General features: G+C 41.1%; 1 protein-coding gene across 1 annotated transcript in view; it reads right to left on the reverse strand.

Moving 5' to 3' along the window:
- Window positions 1-8,034: 8,034 nt before the first annotated feature.
- Window positions 8,035-14,263, reverse strand: part of kcnh8 (potassium voltage-gated channel, subfamily H (eag-related), member 8) — a 62,969-nt gene continuing 56,740 nt past the window's right edge. Inside the window, exons 14-16 of the mRNA XM_006787625.3 lie at window positions 13,882-13,994; window positions 13,628-13,707; window positions 8,035-9,219 (exon numbers count right to left, since the gene is read on the reverse strand). Coding sequence (XP_006787688.2) covers window positions 8,629-9,219; window positions 13,628-13,707; window positions 13,882-13,994 — 784 coding nt within the window. The 3' untranslated portion in view covers window positions 8,035-8,628. The remainder of the gene's footprint in view (window positions 9,220-13,627; window positions 13,708-13,881; window positions 13,995-14,263) is intronic.

Genomic DNA, 14,263 nt, shown 5'->3' on the forward strand with positions numbered 1-14,263 from the left:
ATGTGACCTTTTCCCTCCCCTCTGTCTTCCTTACACAGCGTCTTCCATCTCTTCTCCACGCTGAGGTGAGTGTGATGAATACAGTAGACTCCCACATCAAACGCTGATTGCTGCTGGGCATGTCACAATCTCACCAGCCTCTTTGTTTCTGCTATGTTTTTTTTAAACACACACACACACACACACACACACACACACACACACACACACTGCAGCGAACCTGCGTGACTCAGATGGATCTCAGCTGCTGCGATGGAGGAAGCTGTGGTGTCTTTATGAAGATCTATGGGGCTATTTCACCCAGGACCAGGGTGGCTCTACTGTACTGTGCAACCCTCAAAGAGCCTTGGGTCTTTTTTACAGAGACACTGTTGTTTCCAGTGATTCATAATGCGCAATTAGGTTGATGTGCATGGGCCTCAGGAGCGGGGCTGACACAAAGCGAAGATTAAGTGCATTAAAATGTGACAAAAACTGGGCTTGTGACACCAATTAAGTTCAAAGACAAAAACAGCTTTTGAATGTATCATTTAGAAAGTTCGCGTGAGATGCAAACACTTTTTACTCACACCCTGTAGATTCAGTTTCACAGCAATACCTATATAATTGTACCATTCTAAATCCTGGAAACTGCTGGTTCTTAAAACACTTTCAAAAATGACCCTAATGAGAAGAAAAACAATTGTTGTAGTCTTCCTCATTCGCCCTACATTGTTTAAAGTGTACAAGTCCAGTTTTCCACACAGACAACTGTTATGGAACCTCCCCTCCATGTGCATACTTGCAAAGCTGGAATGATGGAAGAGAGCGGGCATTAGTGACAAAAGATGTGTTTATTAAGTTGGACACAACATAAAAGGTGGAAGTTTGTTGCAAAGTGGCTTGCAGTGTTTTCTAACCATAGGCAGACTGAAAATAACATGCCCTATATGAGAGTATCCCAGTTGCATCAGCTGAGCCATCAGCTAATCTGCTGACTGTGGCTGAGGTGCACAGAACAAGCACTGCACTCAATTTTATCTCATCTGAAGATGCGTTTTTGGTCATCTGGTGAATACAGGTCAAAAATTCATTCTCTTTTAGTTCTGCCTCTGGTCTGTACTCCTGAGAGAAGACCTCAGCTGAGTGCTGCAAGAAACAGCTTTCACATTGTTTTCACATTGTCATTTAATACACAGTTTTTCTAGTAAAAAAAATAGTGTATTAGTCATATTAAAGCCCAGAACTGTCATCCGAGCAAAGCGTTACTCCAAATAAAGAAAGAAAATGTGTGATAAATGGTTGTGAATACACAAGGGGATTTTGAGAAAAGTGATAATTCAGGCTCCCGAACAACAGAAAATCTGCTTTAAAATCTGATTCAGTGCCACAGTAGACAAATTATGGATCTGTCTATCTATCTATACATACAATCTAACCACCACACCATTGTGCTATATATGTTAGCACTGTTGCCTCAAGAAGGTGATGGGTTCAAATCCTCCACCTGGCCTTTCTGTGTCGAGTTTGCATGCTCCCCTGTGTATGTATGGGTCATTTCTTCCTCCTACCACAGTCCTGAAAAATGCAGTTAGTGGTGTTAGGTTAACTGGTGATGTTAAATTGCCTGTAGGTGTGAATGTTTGTGAGGAAGGAAGGAAGGAAGGAAGGAAGGAAGGAAGGAAGGAAGGAAGGATGGATGGATGGATGGATGGATGGATGGATGGATAGATAGATAGATAGATAGATATGCCCAAAATTACTTCAAATACCAGCCCTGAAAAACACCTAATAATAGGTATAGTTACTTTAAGGTGACAAAAAAAATGCCCAGAAAACTAATTAGGGCTCAGAGCTAAGAAACCCATGCTGAGACAAGAGCCTTATTATTTATCCTACCAGTTTAATGTTTCAGCTGGCATCTCAGGCTATGAAATAGTCTCAGCTTGGACGGCTAAAAGAGGAAAACTGCAGGTATCTTTTTTTTTTTTTTGAAATGTTAATTTTGGCTAGTTATCCTTAACAAAACACACAACCACACAAAAGAATCTAAAGGCACTCCATATATGGCTGTCTGACAGCTTTAAAGTGCTTCAAAGGATAAAATGCTCCTAGGCATTACATTTACCGACAGACTAAAGCTTTCTTCCTTCTCACTTAAATGTCTAAACATTTTTGACCAGACTTTTCAACAGGGACCCTTTCACCACACAAGGCAAGACCACAATTTACTAAGAGCTCTTCATGCTGATGATCCTTCTATCTTGCATTTAAAAGTGCCAGACTACTGCTCGACAGGTGAGCGGCAAAAGAGGTAATTTAGCAGCCATCTCCTCTCCTCCGCTGATGGGCCCAGCCAGACCTACATCCCTAAAAGAAGAAGCAACCATTAATCTCTACATCTCACATGCTCATTGTTCCGCTGCTACCCCTACCACCACTTATACCGTAGCACCCAGAGGAGAAGCTCAGACTCATTTATCAAACACAAAGATGAAACCGCCCCTCCCCGCTTTACCCAAATCCAAATATAAGTATTTGGTTGTGCAACAGCAGCCACCATCTCAGAGTGGAACAGATAAATGTAAAGCTCTTGTACAGAGAGCCTCTCCATTTACATGTGTTTGTGTGCTCTCATAGAGGCCCAAGCAACAAAAAGGCAGCACCACACACACGCACAAGTCAAAGAATGACACACGACAATGAGATACAAACATAATGTGTTCTCCATTTGGCAGTCTAGCTTTTTTTTTCTTTCAGATAAAGCTCTGTAAGGCTTGAATGAAAAGACCAAACCATAACCATCTGGCAGATTTATACATACCTCCATTATGACTGCTGAGACGAAAGGGGAGAAATTAACTTTTTTCCCCCTGTTACCTGTTTTTCATTAGTTCTCACCTCCCGCACAGTGATGGGGTGTTTGAGTGGTGAAATCTGGGGTGAGGGACCAGTGAAGTGGCTCTTTTAACTGGGATAAAGTGCTCATTTGAATGGAAGAGTGAATGTGTGTGTGCACACCCACGCTGTATTTCTGTGTGTGTTTCCGATGAAAAGGGTGGACAGGGATGAATAGTTGCTGTATTTGGGTCAGGGCCATCATCAAACAATGTGAATCGAGTGGATAGAAAACACACACTCGCACACACACGCACATATAGAGACACACAGCAATAGAAAGGATATTAAACACAAAGTTCATTGTATAATAAGTTTAAAAATGAAGAACCATGTATTAAATCAGTGCACGTAGAACCTCTTTTAACTCCTTTTTTAAAGCATTTCTTTAGAGCCATTTCCTATTCCGTCCATCCCTCTAAATAAAACTCAACTTTCATTGAAAATTGTAAGTGAAAAGAAGAAAGATGAAAGGAAGGATGCAAAGCAGGAAGCCAGATGGGCCTCAGTTTGCTAATGACAGATAAAGTGGAAAAGCGGTGAATAAAAGATGAGTTTTCCTAGCAGGTGGATAAAACGATGCATAAATAGTCAGAGGATTGTCTGCACACCATTAAATATGGATGGGTCTCCAAGACCCTGGGCTAAATGACAGCATTCCCACAGATGTGCTGGAGGTGCTGCTAAGTACACAAGTAATCGTTCACAGTGCAAACACACCACCGCTTACCGGCTTGTCTGGTACGGGAAAAACATGACATTTTCTGGTGGGGAGGGGAGCGTTTTGACCCAACATCTTTGTTTTGATTCTAAAAATGCTTCGCCCATCAACACACATCTCGACATGATGGCTCTGGTGTCTCCATCATCTCCACTGAGCGTGTTTCTGATTCAGATAGATCCAGTATTCCCCAGAAAAAACACTTTTTTAAAGATATACAAAAACAAGCAAACACACTGGAGCGGCACCTCACCAGGTAAGAGCAGCTGGATCTTTGAACAGGTGTGTCAGCATGATCCCCGGCACGCATACTTGCTCAGGTTTCACCCCAGCCTACGTCACTGGTGGGACCCAGTGGTTTCACTTTAGATGAAGCGTTACACAGCTAACAAAGGGCGAACACATGAGTACACAAAGAAAAGGTACATTAGTATTATAAACAAATCAAAGTACCTCATGTTGCATAACAGAAATCCTGTCTCCAAGTCCAGGAACAAAACATATTAGCTGCAGATCAAATAAAGCACAAAATAATAAGATTATCTCAGATCAGATTCATGATCATAAAAAGGTGTCAAATGACCTAATATTTTTCATTGTGTGCCATACAACAAAACATATTTTAGTAATTTTGATGCAACCTTATTGTTGTTGGGTTTTTTTGTTGTTGTTGTTCTTGCTTCTTTTTTTTGTTTCATTCACGTTCCTTAGGGAATGAATCCTATTCATTTTGGAGATTCTGTGAGATTCTTCTTTGTCCTGCCATGAGGTTGACATTTGACAACAAAATGCTTCAACAGCTTTTTGATAAAATGCAATGAAAGTTGGTATTTATTATTATCCCCTGGGTTGTTTAAGTTCAATAAACCTGCACACTTCTAGGTTTATTGGCGCTAAGGAGCTAAGCTCAGGCACTCATGGCAGATCAGCTGATCTCCTTCCACACATCCCACTTCAGAGTTCATCACAGCTCAGAAACAGCTTTAGTGAAGGTTACAAATGATCTTCTTATGGCCTCTGACAGTGGACTCATCTCTGTGCTTGTCCTGCTAGACCTTAGTGCAGCATTCGATACTGTTGACCATAATATCCTATTAGAGCGATTAGAACATGCTGTAGGTATTACAGGTACTGCACTGCAGTGGTTTGTATCATATCTATCTAATAGACTCCAATTTGTGCATGTAAATGGAGAGTCCTCTTCACACACTGAGGTTAATTATGGAGTTCCACAGGGTTCAGTGCTAGGACCAATTCTGTTTACATTATACATGCTTCCTTTAGGCAGCATCATTAGAAGACATAGCATACATTTTCACTGCTATGCAGATGACACCCAGCTCTATCTGTCCATGAAGCCAGATAACACACACCAATTAGTTAAACTGCAGGAATGTCTTAAAGACATAAAGACCTGGATGGCTCCTGTTTTGGCTTCCCTTCATTGGCTTCCTGTTAAATCCAGAATTGAATTCAAAATCCTGCTCCTCACATACAAGGTCTTAAATAATCAGGCCCCATCTTATCTTAATGACCTTGTAGTACCATATCACCCTATTAGAGCACTTCGCTCTCGCTCTGCACGCTTACTTGTTGTTCCTAGAGTATTTAAAAGTAGAATGGGAGGCAGAGCCTTCAGTTTTCAGGCCCCTCTTCTGTGGAACCAGCTTCCAGTTTGGATTCGGGAGACAGACACTATCTCTACTTTTAAGATTAGGCTTAAAACTTTCCTTTTTCCTAAAGCATATAGTTAGGGCTGGACCAGGTGACCCTGAATCCTCCCTTAGTTATGCTGCAATAGACGTAGGCTGCCGGGGGATTCCCATGATGCATTGAGTTTTTCCTTTCCAGTCACCTTTCTCACTCACTATGTATTAGTAGACTTCTCTGCATTGAATCATATCTGTTATTAACCTCTGTCTCTCTTCCACAGCATGTCTTTTATCCTGTCTTCCTTCTCTCACCCCAACCGGTCGCAGCAGATGGCCGTCCCTCCCTGAGCCTGGTTCTGCCGGAGGTTTCTTCCTGTTAAAAGGGAGTTTTTCCTTCCCACTGTCGCCAAAGTGCTTGCTCATTGGGGGTCATATGATTGTTGGGTTTTTCTCTGTATCTATGAAGCGCCTTGAGGCGACATTTGTTGTGATTTGGCGCTATATAAATAAAATTGAATTGAATTGAAAATTGAATCCGATTCATTTAAATAGTCTGCAAGCTACTTTGCAATCCCACCTTCTCCACTTTCTGCTATACCTGACTTGATATGGATCATTTTGTTACTGATGTCTGCTCAGTACTGTACTGAGATTTTGCTGCTGTCCTTTCCTCTCTCCTTTATGCACTTAGAAGGACGAGAAGGCCCCAGAACAAAGTCATGCCGTCAGATACAAATTACTGCAGATGGATGTAACAATCCCCCTGTGATGATTCACATCATCACAGTTGTACTTGGACAAGGCTAAGCACCAACATTTCAGTACTGTCATGTGTTGTTCATGTCAATATTTGGTACATTTTCAACATAGTCTGAACTATCTTAGGAAGCATTCTCTTAATTTCTTTAAGTAGTCTTCAGGAATAGTTCTCTGGGCGTCTTGAAGGACATTCAAAGCCCTTATTCGGATGTTGGAAGCCTTTTGTAGCGTTCGCTGTCGAGATGATCCCACACTCCTTCAGTAATGTTGAGGTCGGGGCTCTGAGGACACCAGTCGGTGCATTTTTCTATCCAGGCATACTTTTGCTCCATTGGCAGCGTTTTTGGGATCATTGTCATGCTGAAAAAAATAAGCTGCTGGCAATCATATGCTTTCCAGATGGTTTTGCATGGTGGATAAAAAAAAAATAAAAAAATCTATCAGTCAGTTTTGACAAGTTGAAATGCATGAAAGAGCTTCCACTGTGTTTTACAGATGGCTGTAGACACTCACTGTTGTACACCCCTCCTGACCTTCTAGATACATACTAGTGACAATTTGAACCAGAAATTTCAAATATGGATTCATCAGGCCATAAGACCTGTTGCCACTGATTTTCAGTCCAGGTTAGTAGCATTTCTCCCTGTTTTTCTTCCTTATGAATGACTTCTTCACAGCCACTTTTCCACTGAGAGATGCTTTCCTCATGTCCTAATGCCCTATTTCTGGCACTTTTTCTTTTGTCATCCATTTATCCAAATGCCATGATGACACTTTCACTAATAGTTCTTAGTGAATCATCTTGTTGGTGCAAAAATACTATTTCATTCCTGTCAAACTATTTTTCCTCATCATTTTTTACAGAATCAACTTAAAAAATGTAAGAAAATTATGATAACAAAATTCCAAGATACAAGTATGGCTCCTTGTAAGGAAAATAGAAATGAGGAGTGGCTCAACACTTTTGCACAGGAAATTGTAGCTCCTTGGATGTTGTGCCCTTGAATAACCTCTTTTCAGTTCTTGAATATTTTACTAAACAAAAACAACAACAAAAAACATAGTAGGTAACAGTCATAACTGCTGTTTATTAGCATAACATTTTTTTTTATCTAATAAATATCAAAATGTTAGGGATAAAAGTTTGATTACAGTACATTCCATTTGCAGAGAAGCAGAGTCAAACCTACATGAATCCAAAAGAGAACAGTAGATCTGTCGGGATGAGAGTTATGACCTTTTCCTGGTTTAGGATTGCATCAGCTGATACCAGCAAACAGCACTGCCATAACTTTTTTATATACAGTAGCATCATTTACTGCCATCCCACACTCGTGCAATTTCTGAGGTAAAAAAATACAGCTTTAGTATCGATACATTCATAGAAATATAAAAGCGTCTTTATGTCCTTATTGTGCTTTTATGTGGGGATATTGCCTTCACTCTGAGCAGTTGAGAAAGTGGATCTCAGGATTGATGATCCTGGAGAAAAAGTCTACATTGCGGATCATGAACCAATTTAGCATCGGTAATATTTGCTCCAGGCCTTTTCACAACATGGGCGACTATCTTGTGCTAAATTAATCAGATTTTTTTTTTTAACTAAGCCCACGTCCAATAAATAAGCATCAGTAAAATGCCAGGTTCAGCTATTAAAGACTGAACTGTGTTTCCTTTAAATAGTTAGATAAATGGCAAGCTGGATTTCCACAGGGTGACATGCAGCATGTTAATGTTTGTCTACAGGCACTACTCAAAAGGCTCGGATAGGCATGCAGAGAGAGAGAGAGGAAGGAAGGAGAAAGAGAGAGAGGTGTTTGGAGAGAAACACTGGAAAGGAGAAACGGAGAGGGAGAAAGAAAGTCCCTGTGCTCTTAGTGACAGACAACAGCAGGGGCTGTGGTGCCTGAGGCACACCATACCCTACCACCACCTCCTTAACTGTCTTCTTCCACCCCCCCCCCCCCCTCCCCTCCCCCCACACTTTCCCGAGGGCCAGCGGTGAAGAGCACAGTACTTCCCATCTCTCTACTCACGCCGTTCTGTGCTCCAAGTCCAACCAGTCACTGTTCCATGAAATCCAGAGCATCTGACACAGGTTGAATGAGCAAGGAAAAAGGGGTTAAAAGAGAGGGTTGCCCTCCACAACACACCCTCACCGCTTGTTCTAAACCCAGCACTCCCAGTGCTTTCTCCTCCAGCACAAAACCATTTTCAGTCAAAAGCAAAAAAAAATAAAAAAATCTTGTTTTTCTACTCCATCCTACATTATGGCACAGGCTTGCTGTGGGGGAAGGTACTGGAGGTAAGCTGATAGTTGCCGCTACGGACCAGAAAGACCAGAGCTCCACAACCGACCCAAGCCTCTAACAACACGTAGTTTCTATAAGGTAAAGCTAACACACCTAAACCTTCTGTACTTGTTTTCATGCAATGGGAATTTGAAACACGTGCCTTTAAACAAAAAGAAGAAAAACATCTGAGTTGTGTCCCTGTAAACATTTTCCAGTGGTAGAGGGGACCCCAGTTTATCAGTCTTAGCTTGAGTTTAGGAAAATATCCCAAAAAGTGTTCTTGAGAAAGTCCTGCAGACTCCAAGACATTTGTGATTAAGGTCTGCTACAAATCCTTGGTTGGGTTGTGGTTGACATCCCCGAGTCCAGTTTGAGGAGAACCACCAGAGCTCTGAATAAGACCCTCATGTCCTCCGTCCTGCGGAGGTGGACTGTGTGCACCTGGCCTAATGGAGCTAGAAGCCCTGCCTCTGCATTGGGGAAACTCTGGAGAGCTGAGGTGCGACAAAGGCATGTGTGGCTCTGAGATCACAGAGGATGGCTGCACTTGAAGGGCCAATGAGCTGGCAGTTGGAGATGGAGTTGAGCTGGGAATATCTATGTCCCCCAAAAGGAGGTCCTGGGTTTTGTGTATGAGGGAGTGGCACAATGTGCTATGCTGATGGGACATGATGAGGGGAGAGGAAGGTAACGATATGGGTGTTTCTGTCCACACTGTGGCAGTCTGAGAGGGGAATGGTGAAGGGAAAGTCTGACGGGAGGGGGAATGGTGTAGGTATGTGTGGCGTGCTGGGGAGTAGTGTGTGGGGCAGACTACTGCAGGTTGTGGCACTGACATCATGAGGGTCTCCATGAGTTGAGCCATTCTCTTCATGACCTGCCCCAGGTCGGCCACTTCTCTTCGAAGGGTGCTCACCTGCAGAAACAAACAAGAATCAAGAGACAATCTGCCTGCAACTATGGCTGGTATACTTCATCCAAAGCACTCCACAAGTATTGAAAATAAAAAAAATATTGTGTTGGTGTCATATGGGTTACAATATTTTTTTTGTTTTTGCGGAAGCCAGCTTTTAGTTTATTTTAAGTCCCTGTGTGGTAGCTTTTACTGGAATCTGCAGCTCCCATCCTAGATTCATATGCATATTTATAGAAAATGTACACAATAAAGTGCATCTTTATCCCACCCTTCCCACTGTATGTTCATTTTTAACAGTCCTACTGCTGCTACTGGTTCACACGAAAGGCATCCAAATGCAAAAAAAAGGAAAAAAAAAGGTTGGCTTTGTTTGTTTGTCCCAGCGGTTAGTGCGCCGACTACAATTAGACAACCATTTAAGTTGTTTTTGTCAGTGGATCGTTTTGTTAGACTTTGCAGGAAAGTAGTGCAATAACGAGAATCCACAGTGAGCTGTGAAAAAGTACTGCATACCAAACAAACTGCACACCTCCAACCAAGGTACCAAAATTCCTCGGGCTGCTGAATACAGATCACACTCTCTGCCCCACGAAATCAGAACATGGCTGAAAATTGTTACGGCTGACTTTAGACAATGCTTTTTGGCTGTGTTATAAAAAAAAAAAAAAAATGCCACTAATGTTGTCCATCTATCAGCAATACTGGCTTTATTGTCTAGAGGATGAGTGTCAAATGTAAGGCCTGGGTCAGCTTTGGAAAATATGAAGGAGGACATATGTTTTTGGAGCAGCTATTCACACTCCACCAAAGTAGTTAAGTGACAGATAAACAATTTAATGACATGAAAATTACTATTTTTCACTGTCTACTGTAGAAATTTTGTTTTTTAAAAAAAAGAACATTTTCATCAATCAACAAAAATGTTATGTCTGTCTGGGCGCTGAGCTACCAGAACCTTTTCTGTAATTTTACACATATATCACGAAGAAAGACTGAGACGTTCTGTTGAAATTGCACTTCTTTTTTTATAATATGAAGATATTTTAGGGAAAACCGAAGAACTAACCTCTTCTACAGGCGGCGCAATAAACCAAGCGGAGATGGTTCCTATAATCCGCTAATTTCCTCGATTCCTTTTCATACTCCCTCAGCAATTGAAAGGTGTTCCTCCCAAAGTGTACGGCGTAGTCTAAGGAGCTTGGAAAGATGCTTTTCTTTCCAAACTCCTTAGACTATGATGACCTAGATCACTGAGAACCTTCACATACATTAAAGCAAGCCAAATTATTCCATTAATATGCTCCAAAAGCACAAACAGCACCAGAACCACGGGGAGGCCCAGTTCAGCAAATACATGTAGAATTGTAATGAAGGAAGAAATTAGACACATAACCCCAGAACTTTTACTAGACTGCAAACCAGTAAGGTTGGCCATTTCAGTTTATGGGGACTGATTCAGATCCAGCCTCAAGTGGCCACTGGAGGAACTGCAGTTTTTAGAACTTGAACGTGGGCTTCATTTTGCAGTTCTGGAGGTTTATAGCTACAATCTACAAGACTGCATTTGCTATATTTTGCTTAACAAATTTGACTATAACTCTCACATTCCAGTCATTACAATCAAATAGATTTTTCTGAATACATGACACAAACTTGTGAAGAGACACTGCTAATCAACAAAAAGCCACAGATTATGAATTTATTTTTTTCAGGTCAGCCCTTCCAGGTCAAATATCTATTTCGTGCCTGCCGTTTTGCATGTAACTTCAAGCTGCTATAATTGGTCATTACACTGATGAGAGGGGTTGCTGATTAGTAGCTCTCTGCACGTGGCGTGTCCACAGAAGGCACGACCATGAAGCGCTGCCAACGTGCCATCTGCTTCTGCCAGTCAAAGCACTCATGACCATTCATCAGGCCAATCATGCACGCCAGCGCAACTGGATGCACATCAGCCCCCAGCGGGACACACAACTCCAGGTGGGAATTGCTCCGGTCGCTGCATGAATATGTCAAGAGGTGATGAGGATGAGCACTCAAGTATATTGTGATCACGACAGACCTAATCAGGCTGGGAACTTCCATTTCCTCTCTCAGCTCGCATCGTTATGTTGCCGCCTAGGCGAATGTTGTCCAAAGTGATTATCCGGCTCAGTCGTTTTTAGGCAGGATGTTTAGCATCTTACAGAATTGAGGTTGTTAAACTTTGATCAGCATCACGAAACCCTGACCAAAATCCTACTTTTGCTTTTACCATAGAAAAACATCCCCCCTTTTTCAATCTCTCCCTCTCACATGTGGCCGGGTCTAAACTCTGACTCTGATAAAAATAGAAAAGCCAAGAGTGGCAGTCCAGTCCAATCTGACACGCTGTCAACGTGATTCTAGTACGCCCACGTCAGAGATAGACGGGCTAGAGAAACAGCAGCGATGCAGCGACAGGTACCCTCAAAGTCAGTAAGAGCATAGTTAGACCAAACAAAGCTGATGTTTACTTATCCACGAGTGTTTTAAAAGTGTTGAGCTGTAGTGCTGCAGTGCATAAATATAGTAATCCAACATATTAAACAACAGCAGGAAATTGCATGAATACTAAAATCCTGATTGCTCTCTATGCCGCCTGGGAGATCATGCAGTGAATAAATTCACAGTGCTTTCCTTTGCTTACTGTTGGGCTTATTGCATGACATACATATGATTGATATGTACTCATTTTAGTTTAATTTAAGACAGGATTATTTAAATTTCTCTTATATGAGAGACTGATTTAATTCTAACATCTGTTTAAAACTTCTGCTGTATTCATGCCTTAGTTTCAAGTACCTGACTTTTTCTTTGTTTCTTATTGTTCATTGTGTTCAAAAGTGGGTCGCTACTAATGAGCAGGCATGCCTATTGTGTTATTTCATGTCTTTCTAGCAGCCTCTTTTAGTAATTATGCATCTAATTACTCAAGCTGTTCAGGTAATGCTCCCATTGCTTCTGCTCTCCTATGTACATGATGATTTCCTTGGCGTAGTACAGAGGTCACCATGTTAGGCCTCATTTGAATTTGAATTTCTCCCACTGGATAAATAAACGGTCCTGTCATGGTGTCAAGTCGCAGGGCAAGTGTAAGAGGCCAAAGAGCAAGAAGTATGTCTTATAGCAGCATGAAGAAAAATCTGGAGTTAAAATGGTGAGAATGTGGTTTAGGTCTGAATGATGTTAACCTTGTAAGTCTTTGGCTCAGATGGCCTTACTGAATTTTGAAAAAATAAAGTTCGAGCTTTGTTATTCAGTGGTAGCGTCTCCTTTGAATAAAGGCAGAAACAAGAAGTGAAAATTACCCCCTTGGATTATCATCTCAACAGGAACCTTTTCTGATTTTGATTAAAAATGACAAAATTGGGTATCTCACTATTGCTGAATAAATCAGCCAGTGCTAGCATAGCTTAAAATAAATGTAATTTCTTTTTGCCTATAAATGATTTTTTTGGTCTCCTTTGTCGTGCTTTTGTTAGACTAGTGTACGTTTGCATGGGGAGCTGATAGGGTTCAATTCAAATGCCCCTTTTCATCTCCTATGGTGATCGCTTTGAATGGATCCAAGTGTGGATTAACAGCCTACAAGACCATGCTGAGGTCCTTCCTGTTAACCACCGGTCACCCACAGAGACAGAGGAGGCACAGAGCCAGTGTGCATAGCTGTGAAAAGGCTGTGCCATTGTCTTTCCTCTCTTTTATAGATTTCTTTCACTACTCATGCTTTACACACATCATGTTTCTACTAGCAACAACAGCAAAAAAAAAAAAAAAAAGTCCAGAGGATCTCATTTTTTTGTCTATTTTTTTTTCTTTTTTCTTTCTCTTTTCTCTCTACCTCAGTCATCCCATATGATACACACCAAGGCTTAACAGGAGGAGGCGAACACTCCTCCTCACCTGCCAAGGGGTCTAATGTCAATTTAGCCGCCCGCCAATCAAAACCATAGGAAACAGCACGGCAGTCTGTTTGCGTGTATGTGTGGACATTTTAAGTTTGACAGAGCACCACGAGAATTAAAAATAAAAATATGACTAAAATCTACAGCATTTCAACTGTATGTTAATGTGAAAAAATAAAAATAGAGAAAGATTAAATAAACGAAATGAACTAATAGGGTTTAAAATGCTTATTTGTTTGTCTTTTTTGCTTCATTACTTCCCTCAGTCCTTTCATTTGTCTTGTGGCTGACATGCTGATACAGCCATATGGTTTGTGCTTACTTGAGCCCTGTCTCTCTATCTTTATCACTCTCTGTCTCACCACAGTCATGTTTCTATGAGAGCATTAAACTTAATCTAAGATAACAAACTCCTCTTAATTCTTGCTCTTACCATAAAGTTTTTAACTTAAAATTGAATATAAATGCACGCAAGATCCCACCTGTTGATCGAGGTGTCGCAGTTGTCCTCTGGTCTCCTCCGCTTTAGCTGCTAATTCGGCTGTGCTTATGTGCAGCATATCTGTAACAAATAAGAAATAATTCCCTTCAATCAAGGACCAATATACACCCCACAGCTGATTGCACTACAGCCATTATACAGCCATTAAGCACTCTGTCTACAAAGTGTTTTTGCATCTGGGACAGTAAATGACATAGGTTCATGTCTGTGAGTTGTGCTACATGAAGAGAATACCTGTGGTTGGTGCTGAGGCACTGGTTGGTTCACTGACAGGATGGCCTTGGTTAGAGAAAGAGAAGGCCAGGGAGCTCTCTGTCCCCTGACTGTCTTCAGTACCATCCACTATCCTGCAGAGAGATATTATTATATTATTGTGCAATAACACTACACAATGTACTCATTTTGGCTATTGCATTATGATGCTATTCCCTAAAATATTTTTAGGCCAGAAATATAAGATTATGTGTTTAAAAACAAACTGAAATTTTCCATATATTTGAAATTCATAGTTTTAACATCAACACAGTGATACATATTTGTGAATATAAACGGCAATTTAAAAAATATGTAGCTGAATTCTATATATATTACAACAGATTTTGTGTATTTAGCCAGT

This window comes from Neolamprologus brichardi, chromosome 22, assembly GCF_056152115.1.
Source record: "Neolamprologus brichardi isolate AB-2024 chromosome 22, ASM5615211v1, whole genome shotgun sequence".
Taxonomy (NCBI): Eukaryota; Metazoa; Chordata; class Actinopteri; order Cichliformes; family Cichlidae; genus Neolamprologus; species Neolamprologus brichardi.